The 20409-nt window shown below is 27.9% G+C and overlaps 1 protein-coding gene across 1 annotated transcript in view; it reads left to right on the plus strand.

Annotated features, from left to right (window-relative positions):
- The window catches only part of LOC142329523 (lipase 3-like), a 76535-nt gene extending 56220 nt beyond the window's left edge, over positions 1-20315 (plus strand). The window contains exons 3-8 of the mRNA XM_075374197.1: positions 228-342; positions 3887-4139; positions 8735-8893; positions 11383-11467; positions 14404-14546; positions 20109-20315. Of these exons, the coding sequence (XP_075230312.1) occupies positions 228-342; positions 3887-4139; positions 8735-8893; positions 11383-11467; positions 14404-14546; positions 20109-20276 (923 nt within the window). The 3' untranslated portion in view covers positions 20277-20315. The remainder of the gene's footprint in view (positions 1-227; positions 343-3886; positions 4140-8734; positions 8894-11382; positions 11468-14403; positions 14547-20108) is intronic.
- The last annotated feature ends 94 nt before the right edge of the window (positions 20316-20409 follow it).

Raw genomic sequence — 20409 nt, forward strand, 5'->3', positions numbered from 1 at the left:
AAACATTTTAGGCAGTTATACCAAGTTTTACAATAATTTATTGCTCTTATGTCATTCTACATTTTGTGCAGATTTACATTTATACAAAAACAATTTAAAGAAAAAAATATTTTTATTAGTTAAGTATAAACTTATTCAAACTTTCAACGTATTGTTAAAGAAAAATTAAATTAATTAATAAACATTTATATGTAAGTAATGAGACTCAGATATTTCTTGTTAAACAGCATTTATTCTTGCTGAAAATGGATTTGATGTTTGGCTTGGAGACCAAAGAGGCAGTGTCAATTCCCGCGCAAACATTAAATATGGACCTCATGATGAAAGATTCTGGGATTTCAGGTATTTTTTTATATTAATAGATGTTAAACTTATTTAATACTTTATTTCTCATAAAAACCGAATACACATTTACAAAAAAAAAAAAACAAATTAAACCTGTACGTGTACAAGATATCAAAAGTCATTGAATAAGTTCTCCTTCTTATATGGTTAAAGCAAAACAGATTTTTCGTGTATAATATACATATACTTTTATTATGAACTGTAGCAAGTAATAATACTGTAATACAATTATTTCTCTTAAACTGAGTTTACATTTGACAAACATATATCATTTACTTATATACAAAATTATTAAACAGTAATTAATGAATATATTATTTTTTAGTATAATCACTAATCGTATCACTAATATATTTAATTAAGTAGATTTTTAAAAGCTTTTTCTATTACTAAAGTACAATTAAATTAGTTTAATATATTGACCCGAAATAAAATTGTTAATCTCTTGTGTTGTTTTTCCACCTTTAATTTTTTTTACCTACTTAGGTCATAGTTTTACCTGGTAAGCTATAAAGAAACGGCCTGAAAAAGAAACCTTTTTTTATTAAAATCCTGTTACTGATCACTTTTTTCTGCTATAAAACTGTTTTTGCCAACATTTTCATTCCATTGGCATCTTTTTTGAAAAGTAACACTGTGCCAGATACAAAATTACCTAACCTGGTTCTTGAACCATAAATTCAACTACAGTTCTGGTTACATATCTAATGATTTTCCTAGATTAATGGATCAGACATGGTTATGGTATTTAAGCTCTAGATCTCCAAAAACATTCATATGAAAATATTGTCTATAATTAACCTTCCAATTTTTGAGTTCAATAAGTAGGCATTCTCAAAAATATGTATAATATTTATGTATGATATGTATGACTTGCATTCATACATATCATCCTCATTCATCCTCTGAAGTAATAATAACTTATGGTGATTCCAGAGGCTAAACAGATAAAGAAGTAAGATGAAAGACAGTAGTAGATATGTCTTTATATCTATATCATACACTGAGTTACATGGTCTAGTTGGCACCAACAGGAGCTACATTAATCAAGTTGTGTACTGATATGTAATTAAATAAATTTATTGCTTTCTGCTGCAGCACCTAATAATAAATAAATGTAGTGTTTACTTGGTCTATTGGACTCTACAATGTTCATGACAGAAATGCTATACTAAAATAATGTTTGGTTGATATATCTGCAACCATTGTTTAGAATGTACATCATTGGCAAATATTTTAAATATTATGTCATTTATAAAAAAATTTGAGGTATTTTAAAAATGTCCTTCACTCAAAAAACTGGATTTATTGAAAGTGTATTTTAGGGAGTTTTAAATTTTTTCATTGAATTTAATCATTCATTCTAATTGCATGACTTCTGTTTAAAAGAAAATCTGAAAATATTAGAGCGGGTCTGCACTTTCAGGTGATCAGAAATATTGGCATACATATTACTTTCCTGGTATCTAAAGCTATGCTCTAAAGTTATGCTGCAAGAAGGAAGGTATGATAATCAGTTAAAAAGTGGTATATGGGTTTTTAACATTTCTTGACATTTCATGTCCCAGGGACCCCAAAGACAAAAAAAAATGTTGGGGGTAATGTTTGCACATACATACAAATGTATGTGTATTGGCATGTTTGAAAATTAATAACTTTTGATTGAATAAGTGGATTTTGATGAAATTTTGTACAGGGACTTGTGTATATACAATGTGTTGGTAAAATTTTGGTGTCAATATCTCCAGGGGATGAAGTAGATAATTTTTTGTATTACAAGTTTATTGTCAGCTTTTATATAAAGCTATTGGATAATTGGGTAGAGATTAATTAATCTATCTTAGATTTTGAAAACAAATCATCTAAAAGATCATGCAAAACCAGATATATTAAAAAAAAGTGTTAGATTTGTTAATAGAAAAGATTATTCATTAGGCAAGGCCAAGATCTCTAAGATGGATCAGTTCAGCATTTTTTAATTTTTTGTTATTTCTTTCAGTTTCATTCTATTTCCTTTTCATTAATCCTTTTTTTTCTTGCTGATCAGAGACAGTGTGTATAACACAAGACAATGTGCATATACTATTGCAGTATTTTTACTGCAACAGAACATTTGGGTGAAAAAGGTGATCAGGGAACATCACTCTTTACTTCCATTAATAATCCTGGCTTGGAGTCGCTGTTTTTGAGTACTTATTCTATGCTGTTTTCTGGAGTGGCTTTTATCTCATGTCAAATTGCCTTCAATCAGTTCTCTTATTTTCAGAATATCTTCAAGTATAACACTTATTTGACGGCAGGCTTACAAAGTGAACTGAGGAGTGAAGTGGTTTTTTATTACAATTGTCACTGAACCAAGTATTCAGTATCATATCAGACCACTGAGATGCAAGTGGTATTCTGTCTGACAAGTTACACCTTCACTATATTCATCACAAGGGCTAGTAGATGTTAGTGTCAACCAACAATGCCCCGTACTGGGTGAAGTGTATAATTAAAAAATTTCCCAAAAGGGTAGTAATGAAGACTCCTGACAACGCCAGGAGCCTCCGCTGGAACATCCTAGTGACGTGTCGGACGAGAGCTACCCCACGCAAAACCACTGCCCCCGCGAATCCAACATCAATGGCGGGGCACGCCTAACGGCATGGAGTCCTCTGCCCCGGTGGTACCCAGTTAAGGCTGGTCGACCATACTAAGCGGCCCTAACGAGAACCAAGATGGGTGCCCAGAAGACGCATGATTGCATTGTAACCACAGTCGAGATGGGCCCTCCCTATCAAGACAGAGGCCCAAAGAACTCCTGTCACCAGGCTCTCGATAATGGACCGCTTGGAAACGCCGAGGAGGGACAAATGTCGAAGAGTAGACTTTGGAAGCGCCCCACGCGCACCGATGACAATAGGAAGAACCTGTGCGCTATCAATGTCCATGTCCCTCATTACAGCTGAGGCTTTATAGTGAATTGACTAGTCCTTTACTTTCCAATGTTTTTTACATTCATCACAGTGATAAGAAAGACTGGAATAGATAGTGAAACAAATAAATGTACATTATTCTAATGTGAAACACTTCATACGCTGAACTGTTTCACAATAAGCAGTGTACAATAGTTTTGAACTCACCTGAATAATATACATCTTGCAAACACATTCTTTTTGCAGATTCTTATTGTAATTTTTTCTATTATTTTGCCTAACATCTTTCCAATGGCTGACCTCCTAAAATTTGTTCAAAAGAAATGTGTAACAAAACAATATTTAAAATTATTTGTATGAGTAAATAATTTTTTTTTTTTATTATTATATATATTACTTAAACCTTTTCATAAAATTTACGTAAAAATGAGTTGTTTGTGATATGAAAAGCTCTTACAGTTTGAATGATTACAATGCTAAATACAAGCCATTAAACAGTCAAGAAATTAATAGTAAAAAACCTTTTACCTATCTATACAATTAAATTAAAAAATCAAAAGTCTACATTTCTTTCCTAAATATATTATAGGTAATAATAATGATAAAAAAATATTTATTTTCAGTTTTCATGAGAGTGGAATGTATGACTTACCAGCCTTTATAGATAAAATTTTACTTATAACAAAGGCTTCTCAGATTACATTCATTGGACATAGTATGGGAACAACAGTCTTCTTAGTTATGGCTTCTATGAGACCAGAATATGCCGAGCGTGTAAAGTTGTCCATATTGTTAGCACCAATTTGTTTTCCTCCGGTCCCTAGAAGCCAGTCAATGATAGTTAATCTACTTCTAGCAAATGCAGACTATATTGGGGTAAGTAATATTTTATTCAAATTAATTGCCTTTTGTTAATAAAATAGATTAAGCTTATTTGGAAAGAGTCACTTATTAAATGAAAATAAGATTCACAATATTTAGCACATCAATGAATGAAGAATGGAGCGTCTATATTGTAGCCTGTTTAAAATGAGATTTAATAATTGTATCATGTAACTATCATAGTCTTTCAAACTGAGTCAAACAGTTAGAAAAAGAGGATTATATATATATATCAGATGTTTTAGATTATAAACCATCTTCTGTTATACATTATTTTATTGAAGATTTGTTTAATTAAAATCTAAAAATATATTGTTTAAATTTGCAAAACATCATGCAAAAATAGTTTTTCCCTTGTTTGGTATATGCAGTTAAAATTCAGACGTTTTCTTTCATTAACCAGATTATAGCTAGCTCTATTTCTTAACATGTTAAGCTTGGCATGGGAAAACACGTGTTTTCCCGTGCCACACTAAGCCTCAGTCATTTATCCATAAAAAGCTTGCATAACTTGTTGACATGTAACCCATCCTTATGAAGACTCATGACTCATTAACGCATCACCTGTCATGGTGAACTACCTTTTTTCACAGTTTAGCTCTATACCATATCCTAATTTATATAATAGCTTTTTTTTTAATGTTCGCTTGAAGCAAAGTTTTTATTAAGAAAATAATAAATTTAGTTAGATGAAATAAATTATTAATAATTTATTTCTTACTAAAATAATAATAATAATAATAATAATAATAATAATAATAATAATAATAATAATAATATGCGAAATAAAAATTAATTGTAAATATTATAAGTTTGTAAATTAATAAATATACAAAATGGAATAAAATCTTATATTTGAATTTTAAATATAATTCTGTAAATCTATAATGCATTACTCTAGATATTATATATATATATATATATACACACACACACACACAACACACGTCCTGTGTATATTGTGATTGATTTCTATTTGGTAATTATTTTTTTAGGTTTATTAACTAAAATAAAAAAAAAAACCATTTGTATAAAACAAGATTTTTAAATATATAAAATAAATGATGCTTGTTCATCTGCTCTGTACTGTAAAATGCTGTTTCAATTCTGTATGGTTCATTGTTTTACATTATAAAACTATAAATAAATTGAACCAAAAAATTGAATGAAAATTAAACCAAAAATAGAATAGGTTAGTAAATGTATAACAACAATTACAATAACATTGTTACATTGTGAAGTTTGCTGTAGAGTGGAAGTCTGCTGTCAGGTAGAGGAGTAGGGATTCTAAAATTATTGGTCGATAGGGTGGAAGAACCAGGGATGTAATTACTGATTTACAGTATTTATAGAAAGTTGTATTAGAAGTGGAAAATTTTTTTTTTATAGGAAGGAATTATTGATGAGTGTTAAGTGGAAAATGTGGATCCCAGCTTCTCATACCAATTTAAGGTTTTTCTTTCGATTGGATATTAAGCATCATCATCTGATCATCATGCCTTGAAATAATTTTTTTATCTATATTATATTACTTTAATATTTTTTTATACAAATGAAGCAAAGATAAACTTAAATCACAAGAGATTTGGAAACGAGAAAGAAATGAGCACTTTTGCCAGGGTGAGACAACTCTGTACCTGAGAGACAGTAAAACATAAACTAACCCAAGCCAGCTGCCAGAGCTTGAATAGCAACAATATAAAATATCATAGACATTTGACATTTCAATGCATCATCAGTTCCATGGTGGAGTTCAGTATGGTGGGTTGAGTCTTTAGCAGTAGTTCTCAATATGTTTATACTTAAATTTCAAAAGAAAAATATTAAATACTTTAATAATAGCTCTACTTTAATAGAATTAAGATAATTATATTTTAGTAAACAATTTATTTCTTTTATTTTTGTTGTGTTCACATCCATAACTAAATGACAAATAATTGTTATTAAAAAAATAAAAAAACTGTTGAAGCACATTAACTTCTTTCTAAATGAACAGAAATGTTTAGCTGGTGTTAAATGTTCTTATTAATCTACTCAAAAGTGTTTTTATTCATTTAAATAATCTATTAACTTATCTATACTACTTTTTCTTTGTAGCTTCAGATGATAATCAGTAAATTAAACTAGTTGTTTATAAATAAAATAATAAAATGATTTTCTTGATTAATTGTTAAGCACTTAATCTAGGTTTTAATTTATATACATAGTATATGTTTGATTATGTTAATGATTTTTTGCTGTTCTTGTGTGTAATATGTATTTTACATATTTTAAAAATATTGGTATTTAAAAAGTACTACAATTATTCTGTTTTTAATGTTGTCTCTAGATGTATTATTTTGATTATTTATGTTTTTTATTAACTTACATGAAAGACATTTTTTATGGATGTTGTGAATTGATTTAGAAAGAAATGCCTGCAATCATAGTTTTTATTTTCTAAACATTTTAATTTACAACTCTTTTATCACGATAAAAGATATTGATTACACCTTGGTATATTCAAGAAAATTAATTTTCCTCTTCTTTTGCTCTTCAAAAAAAATAATAGTATTTATATTTTTTAAATTTATTAACAGTCTTTAAAATATCTTTGTTGTTTATTTTCATGAATTAATTTATTAGAAATTATTATCTGCATCTGTGGTGAAATTGTAGATATTTATTTTTAATGGGTAATTAAAACTCAGGTTCCAAGTTATTCTAAGGAATGAAAAAATTTCTTAATTATGAATTCTATTTCAATACTATTTCTATTTTGAGGTTCATATATTAATTTATAAAAATTACAGTAAAGTTTGCTGTGATTTCAGGAATTGAGATCATAAAGTTTCAGAAACTATTTTTTAACAGCAAAGTTTTACTATTTTGTGTAAAATTATGGGAATTTTATTTATGCGCAAGCTTAAGTGAGAGTAATTCTATATTAGTAATTCAGTCAGTTAGCCCAAATTGATGGGTACCACTCTAAATTTGACATTATAAAATTATTTGATGAAAGGATACCCCAATAATTTATATCATTACCTACTTGCAGCAGCGGTAGAAAAACTGAAAGTTTGGACTTTGTTTTAATCTTTTTAATGATGCACGTTCTATGTGTCATTAAAAAGTTGGTCTTTACAGAAAATAAATCATATTATTTTTGTATTATTTATGTCATTTGAAACAATACAAAAAAATATGTCATTTTTCTTTTATTAGGTTAGTAATTTTGTTTAACGATCATATTTGTTGTCTATGCTTATATAAAAAAATAATTACTTTATATTTGAAAATATATTACATTATTATGGCCTTCCTTTGAGCATATCTATTTTAATATTCTAGAAGAAATCTTTCCACAAAATGTAGGAAGATACAATAATATATTTACTGGCCTGATACACTGATGAAATGATTACATATTATACTAAGCTGATATGAGTGTGAATACTTATTCTTAAAATTCTCGGTAAGTTAAACATAAGTAAAAATGAACATAACAAATAAATAGTAATTTTTTTTACCTCCCCATCACAGATAGCATTCAACAAGAATTCAGTTTTGAAGTTCATCAGGTAACCTGACCATCATGTAGGAGAACAGAATATAAAAACAACTTACTCCACTCAGTTTCATACACAATAATTCTCTCCTGTAAAATTAAATAAAATAATGAACATAAAGCTAAGGTAAATAAAAATACATCATTTTGACTACATGATTATGGTTTAAAAAAATGTTGCTTGTAAATTTAAAAAAAAAAACAGAACCAACCTATAATTCTCAGACCAAAAAACAAAGCAAGAAAAATCCATCCCAGAAAAAACATAATACCCTAGGCACATGTAAACCACATTGCTAATTTCCCTTTAACATGAATCCATCATTTTCCAAACGCAAACTACCTTATAAAAACATATCACATACATCTCAACATTAGCAACAACCTAGATATTCTACAAATTCTTAAAAACAAAAGATAAAAGTATTAAAAATGAAAAAAACCACAACTGCCAAAAAAAACCTTGCTTTTAATATAGGATAATTAAGAAGCATGTGGGTGACACTTTGTATATAGTATAATTTTTTTTCCAATTATTTAAATTTATTAAAACATATATATATATATATATATATACTCTAAATACTTCTGTATATACACTTCTTTCTGGGCAGTTGTGTAATAAGATCTCATTTCTTAAAATTTTATAAAGTTAATCTCTTAAGATTAAACTTTATGAAATTTACTAAAACACTATTTCAACAGATATAGAAAAATCTGCCACACTTTTCAATATCATCCTAAATATATTCTTAAAAATAAGTAAAAAATACCACAATTAATAACTGCAATTAGAACAACAACACGAAACAGGAGTATTAATGTCACATAGTATGATCATAATTCTGCTTAAAAATATTTTAAGATAAGTAAAAAGATATTTGTTATAAGTTAATTTAGTTTCTCATAAAAATTAATAATGCTTATAGCCACAAACAACAAAAATATAATAACCACTTATTTCTATTAATCGATAATCTTATTTCTGTTTAATTATAGGTTTTAAATTTACTTAATTTAATTTAATAATTTTTCTTTCTAGAATTCATTATTAGCAGCAAAACAGTATGAAATTCTACCACGATCATTAGCATTTCAAAATATTATACAAAATTATTGTAAAGAAAATTCACCTACTCTTAATATTTGTTTAGGAGTAGTAGGTAATGTATACGGAGATAACAGAGCGAATTTAGATATGGTGAGTATTTTATGAAAATAATAATAGTTTTTTTAATTCTTTTTCAATCATGTTTTTAAATAAAATCTACTCATTGATTAATGCTAAAATGTTATATTTATGTTAATTACTTACCCACAATTCATAGTGTTATAGGATTCATCAAGTAAGTATCTATAATATCAAGTAAATGCAATGAATCAGTGCGAGTTATTATATCTTGAAAGCAATTTTACTAATTTAGGAAGGCTTAACAGAACTTCTTATGAGGATATTCTTCCAGCTTCAGATCTTTTAAAATTAAACCAAACTTGAAATGTAGACAGTAGCAACAATTTCTTGCTCCTTTTTGTACCCATGTTATTCCAATCAAATCAAGTCTGATCATTTCAGCTACTCGTCAGAGTTAAGTACTTTTATTTTTCCTATTAATAAGAGCAAGTGGTCTAAAAATTTATTCTGAAAACTTTATAAATATTTTTTATTTCTCTTAAACTACATACCTTATTCTACTTCTCTATATAATTGCCACATGAATTAAGTCATTTATTGTAGCGATATACTGGCTTCAATATACCCTCCTTGTATTCTTCTGCCGCTAGTCCATTTAGCCACTGATAAACAGCATTTTTATGTTCATTATCACCCGCAAATCACTTACCATTCAAAAATTCTTTAAATTTCCCAATCAAATGGTATTTTTGGATATTATTGGTTTGCTTGGCATTTCTCCCGCCACCACCCCATTCGGTCGCCCTAAAGCATAGAACAGAATGTCTGTGCCACAAACGGCTACTGAACCTCAAAACAGATTAACGACCGACCAGTGTCCTAAATAGCTTCTAGAGCTTACCTAACAGCGTGATATTCCGCTCACACTCGTGGAATAAGCGCGGTTTCATACACCACCGACTGTCCCAACCACTCACTTGTCATATATTTACTTAAATGGGTAGGCGCACCCTGTCAACTACTAAAAATAAATATGACATCAGTAAATAAAAATTTACTTTTTCTAGACAGCAATTCGCTGACACGCCTAGGTCGCTGAATGCCAGCAAGTAACCTGTCCACCATATTAAAGCGCTTGGAGCCTTTATTGGCTTGTGGTGGTCAGCCATATATATTTCTAGGTTAGCTTCCCACCGCAGTGTGGTAGGAGTCTTTTCCCCTTCGGTAAACTACTGATGTCTGCTGAAAAAAGCAACCGCATCAAGGAACTCCCACATGGTCCGATAATGCGGCTCTCCCCAAATTGACTAGCCGCTTGTGAGTGGCCAATTTTCCCCTTCACCTCTAAATTCCAGGGTGGCTCGGTCTCCAGCCCCCCCAAGAGCAGGGCAGTCAAACATCAGGTGTTCATTTGACTGGGCCTTCCCATAGTCGTGTTGTGCCATTCCAGCTGTCATGCATCATCGCGAGGCTCTGCAGCCTCTTATGCAGGCGGGAGATGGAGACTGAACGAAATTTAGATCCGGTGCAACAGTGTCAGCATCCAAGTGGTGCTACCATAATTGATAGGTCTCAGGCTTGAGTTTCAGTGATTTTTTTTTTGATTTAATTAAAAAGTAACAGAGTTAAAAAGTTATTTAAAAGTAACAGATGATTTTTGATTATTTAGTATTTATAAAATTATAAATAAATAATAAGTAATAATAATAATATTTTTAAAAGTTTGGAGAAAAAAACTGTATGAATCTCCTGTTTGCTGATTATTCTTTTATCTGAATATAACAATTATTAGACTAATAACTGATTTTATTAAATAAACTTGAAAAAATTTAAATAAGGTTATTTTAATTTCTAGCTTACTTGTTGCTACCTGAAAATACTTTTGTTTTGTTTCATTTTTTAATAATTCCATCAATTTCCATTTTTTATCTTCCAACAATCATTCAACAATTTGTAACAGGCAGGCATAATAAAAATGAAAATAAGTTGGTTTTTTAAAGATTTTTTCAAAATTTGTAAAGCAAAATCTGTTTGTTGTCTACTTGCTAATTATAATTGTTATAAACTGTATTATATACAGTTTTATAATATTATAATTATTATAATATTATTTAAAATGTTACAATCTTAGAAATATTATATTTGTTTTAAAATATCTTATTCCTAAACTAATAATTTTCAGAATTAACAGTTTTAATTTTTTCAGACTAAATTTAATGATTTTTGTGGGACAAGAATTAAATTTATAATTTAATTAAATTATACTTTTTATTATATTTAATATATCTTGCATCTACTGTTGCAAAATAAACATTTTGTTAAATGTTAATTATATTATTCATAGACTTTCGATTATAACAGTATATTGTAAAAAAATTCTGATTTATAATGGAGAATGCTCCTTGAAGGACTTAACTTGTGAACATTATTTTTAATCTGTTTTGGTGAAAGGGTGCATTTACTGAATGGAAAATATAGCTTGAAGAATTACATTTCATTATTTTTTATATAAGATCTAATGTTCTTTACTTGAAATTTTGTTTTTCTCTTATTTTCAGTCAATGATTCCTTTCTACTTTAGTTCAGTACCAGCCGGTACTTCACTAAAAACATTATTCCATTTGGTCCAAATATTCAAAACAGGTATGGTTAAGTTATAATTTTTATTTGCTTCAATGAAATTTTTGATAAAAAAATAATATGATCAATGAAAATTGTAGAAAAAAGAATTAAAACCAAAATTCTTAAGTGCATTTCCCTATACCATCTTCCTTCTTATTTCATTGAAAAAAAGTTAATGATTAACAAAATTTGCCTATGAATGCATGGAAATAGTTTAAAATTGGAATTCATCATCGGTAGTAAAATATTATATAAAGTAATGTATTATCACATGTAATTACTGATAGTTATCATGACTGAATTAGATATTGATTTTAATGAAGTTATTGAAACAGGAGTGCCAGTTTATATAATTCATCATGTTCAAAATTAATCTGATTCATATGTGAATGTTTATATATTTGAGTATAATATTTTTTCTAAATAATTCACCTTATTATTATTTATTTATAATATTTTCAGATTATTCTCTACTATTTGTTACTGTATGTCTGAGTGTATTGAGGTGAACAGTAACATTTGAAAATTTATTTCTTTTATTTTCTTATGTCCTTGAATGTTCTAAAAATTTTTATTGTAGTTGTAACATATTTACACAGTTGTAATATACTACACACAGTTTGTCTGTAAAATAATGGTGGGATTTTAAAATATCTATTTTTTAATCGTACTTACTGAAAGCGATTTCATTTCTTTCTTTCCAATCCAATTTATTTACTTCCATAAATATTGTAATACAAACTCAACTTAACAAATATGGACAACTTACATAAAAATGAATAAAAGTGTACAATGAATTTTTTAAATTAAAAATATTACTTTTCTATATCACATTCAAAAACAAAACAAAACAAAAAAATTAAAACTTTGAAGGTTTAATTAGTATGTACCTCATTAAAATACTGTGTAGAGGCATCATCAGAAAGAGAAAAAGTGCAAACTACACACAGATGCTCACCAAAATTTATAAGAATGAAAGATCTAGTAAACAAAAATTAATAAAAATGTATGCTAGAAGTGTCAAAACAGGGTAATATTAGTTACAATTTAAAAGAAAACAATCTTAAAAATTTAAGTAAAGATTAATAATGATAGCTAAATACTTCTTAAATCACATCTGAGCAGTACACCTTGAAAAATACAACAAAAGAAGAAAAATCAAACGCATAATGTACTATGAAGTTGAAAAGAATATTTCAACTCATTTTGGTCTGCACTGACATGATTCAGTGTTCTCAGTCTTCTTGAAAAAACATTACAGTTACTCTTTGTTTGACTACCTCTGATATAAAAGATCCTCAGAACTCTATAAATAAAAGATATCTAAAAAGCAGTACTTTGAAAATCATAAAAAAAGGAAAGATCTTTTGTCATCCTAATTTACACAATTAATCCTATAAATTCCTTTTGAAAATTAACAATAGGATTAATGTTTGAGAAGTGCATCCCGCCGAAATTCCATATTGGAGTTGAAAATGAACGACTGAAAAATATACTATTCTTAAAATATGTTCGGGGAAATACATTCCTTAAAAAATAAAAATTCCTCAGTACTAATAAATAAATATTTACACTCTCAATTTGAAAATCCCAGGGACATTTCTTATCAGTAAACAAACCTAAGAATTTAATATTGTCAATATGCTCGATTGACATACAATTTGTGTACCTACTATCTTCAGGTAGAAGAAAGGTTACACATTTAAAATTCAACATACAAAGACCACTGGAAGGTTCTCTAAAATTAAACTGCATTAATATGGCTTTACTACCGAGTGATCTTCTGTTAAAAGTAAACCATATTTTTAATAAATAAAAATCTTGTTGTGCATTGTTTTTCAGGGCGTGCAAATTTTTTGACTTGTAGCGTAGTGCATTATCATCTACATAGCTAATAAATTCTTAAACAATTCAAAACAAAAACAACTTATATAAACCAAAAATAAAATAGGTTCAAAAACTGAGTGTGAGAGACATCATAGGTTACTAGTTTAGACCAACAAAGTTCAATTACTGTTTACCATTTTGAATACAAAGAATGAAAGAGCAAGTCAGAAAGTCTTTTTAATATGTTTACTTATAATGACTTCCATTTTTCCTTGTATCACAGGGATTAATGTACAATTAATTGTTTCAATTCAGACATCTGAATGGAAATCCAGCTCTTAGGGCATATACAATGAAATGTGTCAATTGTGACTGATTTAACAATCACTATGATTCCTGAATTTAAGTGTACAACTATAATTTATTTAAACATTGTTTCATGTTACTTCAGAAAAAAGTATAAAATCTGGCGATCATAGTGGCCATACTCCTTTATTCCTTTCTATCTTTATACTCCTCTCTATCTATCACTGTTGAAAACATCATATTGTGAACAATGTTATTATAATGCAGAAGAGCACTATCTAGTTGATTTATGACATTTTCACTTATAATTTGCTGCACTGAATAATTTCAACTACTTCCAGAAAGTCGTAAGAGGTGGTAATAGGTTAAAAAACATTCTGTCAGTTTCCTTATGTGTTGATCTCAATAATGAATATTATTTTTATATTATTGTTTTTCATTGAAAGCACTATAATATTTACTTCAAACTATATTTGGATTTAGGAAGCCAAACGATGTACTAAACCTTCTTAACTGAGTAGTGTGATGTGTTGTGTCACTGTCTTGGATCCAAAACCTACTGCAGGTCAAAATGATTAAAATTTTACTCTAATGCTGTGACAGTATCATAGCTTTACTAAATTTTGGCTGAGTATTCCAGGACAGACATATTTTAGTGTAATGGTAAATGCACAGAAATTTTAGATAAGGTAAATTAAATACACATATTCATCAGTTTTTACATTAACTTATAAACTTTATACACAGTTTTGTTTACGTAAAAAAATATATGGTGGAATAAATACTTTCACCATTACTATACACCTATTCATATATATTTACAGGAAAATTTCAACAGTATGACTATGGTCCACTTGAAAATATAAAAAAATATGGAGAAATCACACCACCCACTTATCCACTTCTAAATTTTGATTCACAAGTGGCATTAATTTATGGAAATAATGATGGTTTACTAAACAGAGAAGTAAGTATTTTGTTTCTTATGTATGCGTATAAAATATATAATTAAATTTGTGTTTATGTTAATATAAATAGTTTATTGTTGTTTTCATCAGTGGTAAGGTATTAAGGTATAATGACTATTAACAAAAAATGTTTTGAGCATTAAATATTTGAAATTGCAAAAATTCCTTTTTTCATTTTAGGGACTCCCATATTCAAGGGGAAGCATTAGAGTAAAATTAATTAAATAATCCTTAAGTGGTGATAGTAAATTAAAAAAAATACATTTTTAGAATTGCTTAAAAAGATGCAGCCATAATTCTAAATAAACAAATTTGTAATTTTTTGTGGAAGGGGTGAAAATTTTTGGATAGTTTTTTTCCAAGAAATACTAACGAGTAAGGGCTATTAAAGAATTATGATTTTTACATTTTAAATGGAATAGGTGACTTGCAAGATGAATTTAAATTTAAAATAAATTTAAACAATTAATTTTTGTTGCTACAGAATTCTGGAGTAGGATGGGCAAAAATATTTTACAGTGGTTTGAATGCCTATGATGTAGAAAATACAGATGCAAAGATATTCTTTGTATTTACATTAACTACTTTTCTGAAGCTAAAAAAATAAAACAAATATATATATATATATATATATATAGAGAGAGAGAGAGAGAGAGAGAGAGAGCCATTTTTGGGGGGGTTTGAATATTAAATAAAAATTTTTGGTAATTTGTGATCTTGATAAAAAATCTTCAACTTTTGTGAGAAAAATTTTTTGTTAGTGCCCCAGTAAAGATTTGAAATTTTATTTTGGCCATAACACCCCCACCCCTTTTTCCACTTTTTGCAAAAACTTAATACATTCTTTTCCCTCAAAGATAGTACCTGTCTACCAAGTTTGAAGAAAATTGGTCCATGGGTCCAGTTATAAGACCAAATACAAGCAAATATACAACATAATCATATGTATACACTATATGCATAAATGTTCATCTTACAAAATTAGATTTTTTTGAACTTGGAACCATTGGAATAAGAAATATTTTGCAAATTATTTACAGTTTATTTAAATCTATTTTTTTGTTAAACAATATTTTTTTTATATGGCTCCTTAAGGAAACCTAAAAAAGGCCAATCTTTTCAATTTTTCTTACCAATCTCGTATATACTTTCCCATTATTGCTATATCAGAATGTATCACATGTAAAGTAATACATGAGGAAAAGTTATTTTAAAATTCAATTATCATGATTTATTTAACATTAATAATTTGCAGGATAATTTGATCATTTTTTAATAGACTGTAGTGGCTTATTTATTTTTCTATAATAAATACAATGTCAAATTTTATAATGTCTCGTAAATAGAAAAATGTTCATATTTGCTATTAGCAGTAATAGCTTTGTTTAAAAAAAAATCTCTAATAGAATTTATCAATTTTTTTTTAAAGATTCTGAATGAAAATCCTCTTCAAAACACTTGTTTAAATAGATATTGATAAAAAAGTGATATTTTGATTTTCCTCAACTGAAAATTATATTAATTTTAATTATTTTTTTAAATTATTAATTATAGTGTTGTGGAATCATTGTTTGCTAGTAGTTCTGACAAGGTTTCACACTAGTATTTATTATAACTCTATATCAGTATGTAATAAAAATATTTAAGAATGCAGTCACTGCATGACGTTATTTGACACCAATTTTGGCAAATAACATTTACCATAACCTTTATGTAACTATTACCTCGGTTAGATAACATAACAGTACTACTGGACGCATGGGTAACATAAAATACTTCTTGTTCTGATTGGGAATTTAGAAAAGGTGAAAGCTTTGAAAAATTTTAAATATTAATCCTCCTGAATTGTTTATTAGGTATGAGATACAGAATGAGATCTGGTGTAATAATTTCAGATCGGTTCCATAAAAGTATTACACCCTCTGTTAAGGTATATTTAACAGAGTTTACCTCCAAAAGCAGTTCAGTTATTGACAGTGCTCTTCGTTATTCAGAAATTATTAATTACAACGTTATAACTATGAAATATTTCCTTTTATGTTACATGATTTATCTGACCTATGGGTAAAGGCACTATGAAACTTTACAAAAACATGTACTATCAAAAATTATTAAAGAAAGTTATGATGAAGCTACTAAGGATATCATTAGGATTGTGAAAGAGGTAAACAATAAATGTGCATTCTGAATGGATACTGATGCACGGTTAACAGAAGTGATGTTATATAAAACACTGAAAAAAATGTTGGCCTAATGTTTAGATGTGATGTTGAAGAAAGAGAAACTGAAGAATGCAACTATCATAAAGTTATAAAGATAATATTGTATTTGTTTACACAATTAGCAAATGAATTAGAATACCCGGTTGAAGAACATAACAATGTGTTGAAGATACAAGTATGCTTGAATTATTAATTGTGTATTTAGCATAATAAGGTTTACTACATAACCAAATAATTAATGATGAAATGGCTTTGAGATTGCTCCTCACAGAAGTGTTTTTTAAACCTCAAATAAAAAAAAATATATTGCAATTTTTAAATAGTTGTAACTGATAACATTATCTTTTGTTCTATACTTGCATTTCCATGTTACAAACTAATATATTAGTAATATTGCACTTTGTATTAATGAAATTGTTTATTTATTTGAAAAAAAACTTTTGTATAAAAAGAATCTATATTTTTTCTAATGTATTATCACGTGTTCGCGGCTCCATCAGAATATAGAGAGATTGACAATTGAAAATTGAAAGTGTTTATATAATTACAATTTAGTAGTAATAATACAATTACAACTAGTAAAAAAAAAGTATATAATCACAACCACAATAATAATCAGGATAATAGTAGTAGTTGCAGTTGCAGTAGTAGTAGTAGTAGTAGTAGTAGTAGTAGTAGTAGTAGTAGTAGTAGTAGCGGTGCTAATAGTAGTAGTAGTAGTAGTAGTAGTAGCAGTAGCGGTGCTAGTAGTAGCAGTAGTAGTAGTAGTAGTAGTAGTGGTAAACAATGATTATTTGTGTTATTGACATTTAATATTATTATTGTTTACTGTTGCTTTATTGTTTACCACTACTAAATGTCACTAATAATAGTAAACAGTGATTACAAATCAGAATTTAAAGTAATCAGCAGGATTTATTCACAGGTAGATAAATAATGAAAACCAGAATTCAGTCCCATTGACAAGACATAACATGACCACCACTAGTCTTAACATGTTTAACTATTAGTCTTGAATTAAGAGCAATAATATAATAGATAAGACAAGTATAAAGTTGTTTTACTGCAAATACATTTGTTGTTCACAAATAAAACTACCCTAACAATTTATAAATGAAATTTAGTACATTATCTCTTTCACTTATAGTTCTGAAGTAACCCACTGAATCATTTCTTGTGACATTACCTTAATTGCACTGACTTAGTTTACTTTGAAATTCGCTCCTTCACTCACCTCCTTAACTCTTCTCACAAGACAGCATGTGTTTATTGCGTTTCAGTGAGCAGTTTTACAAAAGATGATCGTTACAGCGAACCTGTTATCTCTACTAAAAGGATTTCTTTTAGCCCCTTTCTAGATTCCTCCTATTATTATATTTTCTATTACTTTCTTCTTAATTGGCAGGAATCCATTACTCAGGTCCGCTATACTGGTTTTGTTACAGTATTTTTATAAATTCAGAGAGACGGGCTTCAGTAAGTAAGAAAACATTAAGAAAAAGAATTAAAATAGATTTTAATAAATCATTTAATAAATCAACAGGTATGAAATTTAATATGAATAGGTAAATTTAATCACTGACACGTTATTTTGAAAAAAATTTGGATTTGGAGTAAAAAAAAGAAAAAGAAAAATGTCTACGTGAAAGAAAAGCAGGTAATTATAACTAGATGTCAGCTTGTAATTTTGAGCTTAAACAAGTAACTTATTAATGACTGACCTTAATGAGAGATTTGGTTGTTGAATTTTTTTTGTTAATTTTCCAAAAAAAGTAAATAAAAATAAGATTTCTAGAATAGAAAATCCAATTACGAATAAAAAAAAATTGCTCTTGTAAGTTAAAAATTAATTGTGAATGTCATTTCCAAAAAGAAATGTTAATTTAAAAAAGGCACAAAAATAGAATAATTATAGTTTTGACTTGAAGTCAGAATTAAAAGTAACAAATTCAGAAGCCAAAAACTAAAAAGAAATGAAACTAAAAATAAGCAGCTACTTCCAATTCATTAACCCCTAAAGTTGATGCTAACTTAAAAAATTCAAAATAAAGAAATTATTTTTTAAATTTTAGTGATGTTTTCTGTCGGTTTTATTATGTATCTTAATTTAAATTTCAATGGTGTCTTTATGAAAAATGACTTGTAAGAAATTCAATAGGGAGTTACCTCTTCTCTACAAAAAGTAGGAAAACAAACGTACAGAAATGACATAAAAAGAACACTATTGAATGTGAGCTAAGGCTATTTGAAGTACAGTTATGGTGTATTGTTCTTTCCCATAGTTTTTAAAATTAATTTTTAGATTTTTTCATGGAAATATTACAAAATAATGGGACTATTAGAGGAACTTCTTGTACATAATAAAAAGTAAATCATTGAAATCTGTTCATTTAGTGAAGAATAAGATATGCAGGTACATAATAAAAGAAGATTGAGTTGAAACCCCCTCCTTTAATTGAATCGATTAAAAATATGGTTAATCAGAAGAAGATTAAAATAAAATTTTGGGTTCTTTTGCCTGCAAGTGTGACCTGTAAAATTAGCTATTTCCTACCACAACCTTTGGTGAGCAGAGTGAAAGTATTATTTATAAAGCTGAAAAACCCTCCATATTGGTGGGCTTGACATCTAACAGTATATTTTATGAAAAAAAAAACAATGGGAAACTTCTTCAATCCATACTTTAGTAAGCATTATATGAATTGGCTAGTTCTTCTTAGGATGATTATCATTTGCGCCTGTCTTGCATAAAGTTGTCTAGAACTATTATGGTTATAAGAACTAACACAACAGAATCCTTTAGAGGTTGTATATCAATTCATGATTTAAAAAGAATATAGGTATAATTTTCAATTTCATGAGAATATTCATCAGTTATCCTATTCAAATAAAATTAGAGATAATCCTAATTATTTTATTAAAGTGAAATTTTATTTTGAATTAAATTCCACAAAATTTGTCTGTGCTATTGTTACTGTATGAATCTACTGCTACTGCTATTGTTTACTGTATGAATCTTCTACCAGGAAGACATAATCTATGAAGATCGTAAGAATATTAGTGACCAGGAGGCTTCTTTCAGATTTTGAGAAACTACTGTCCGCATTATATCCAGTGGTTAGGTATCAAGAAATTAAGGTACAAAAATTTAGGTCTTGGAATATGACTTTTACATCTAGTTTATAAAAAAAATGATAAAAATAATCCTATTTATAATTTCTGTTTTACTTAAATCTATTATCTCAGGTGTATGTCCAACCAATGTGTCACTTTATTATTTTTTTATGACATATTTTGCATTTATTGATTTTATACATTTGAGGATAATTTTTTTTTCAGAGTGTAGGTAAGCTAGAAAGGAATTTACGTGGCATTAGAATGGTTTATGAGGTTGATGATCCAAGATTTTCTCACCTTGATTTCATGTTTGGGAATAATGCTAAAAGACTAGTGTACGATAAAATACTTGAACTGATCTACATCACAGAAAAATATAATAAATCTTAATAATATAAAATAAATTCTTACAGTAATAATTAAACCTGTATTTATTATAGGTTTATATACCTGCAAATTACATACCAAAGTTTGTATAATTGTTAATTATAAATAAATTATTTTGAAGTCAAAATTTTCTTGA

Source organism: Lycorma delicatula, chromosome 8 (genome assembly GCF_047948215.1).
Source record: "Lycorma delicatula isolate Av1 chromosome 8, ASM4794821v1, whole genome shotgun sequence".
In the NCBI taxonomy this organism is placed as follows: Eukaryota; Metazoa; Arthropoda; class Insecta; order Hemiptera; family Fulgoridae; genus Lycorma; species Lycorma delicatula.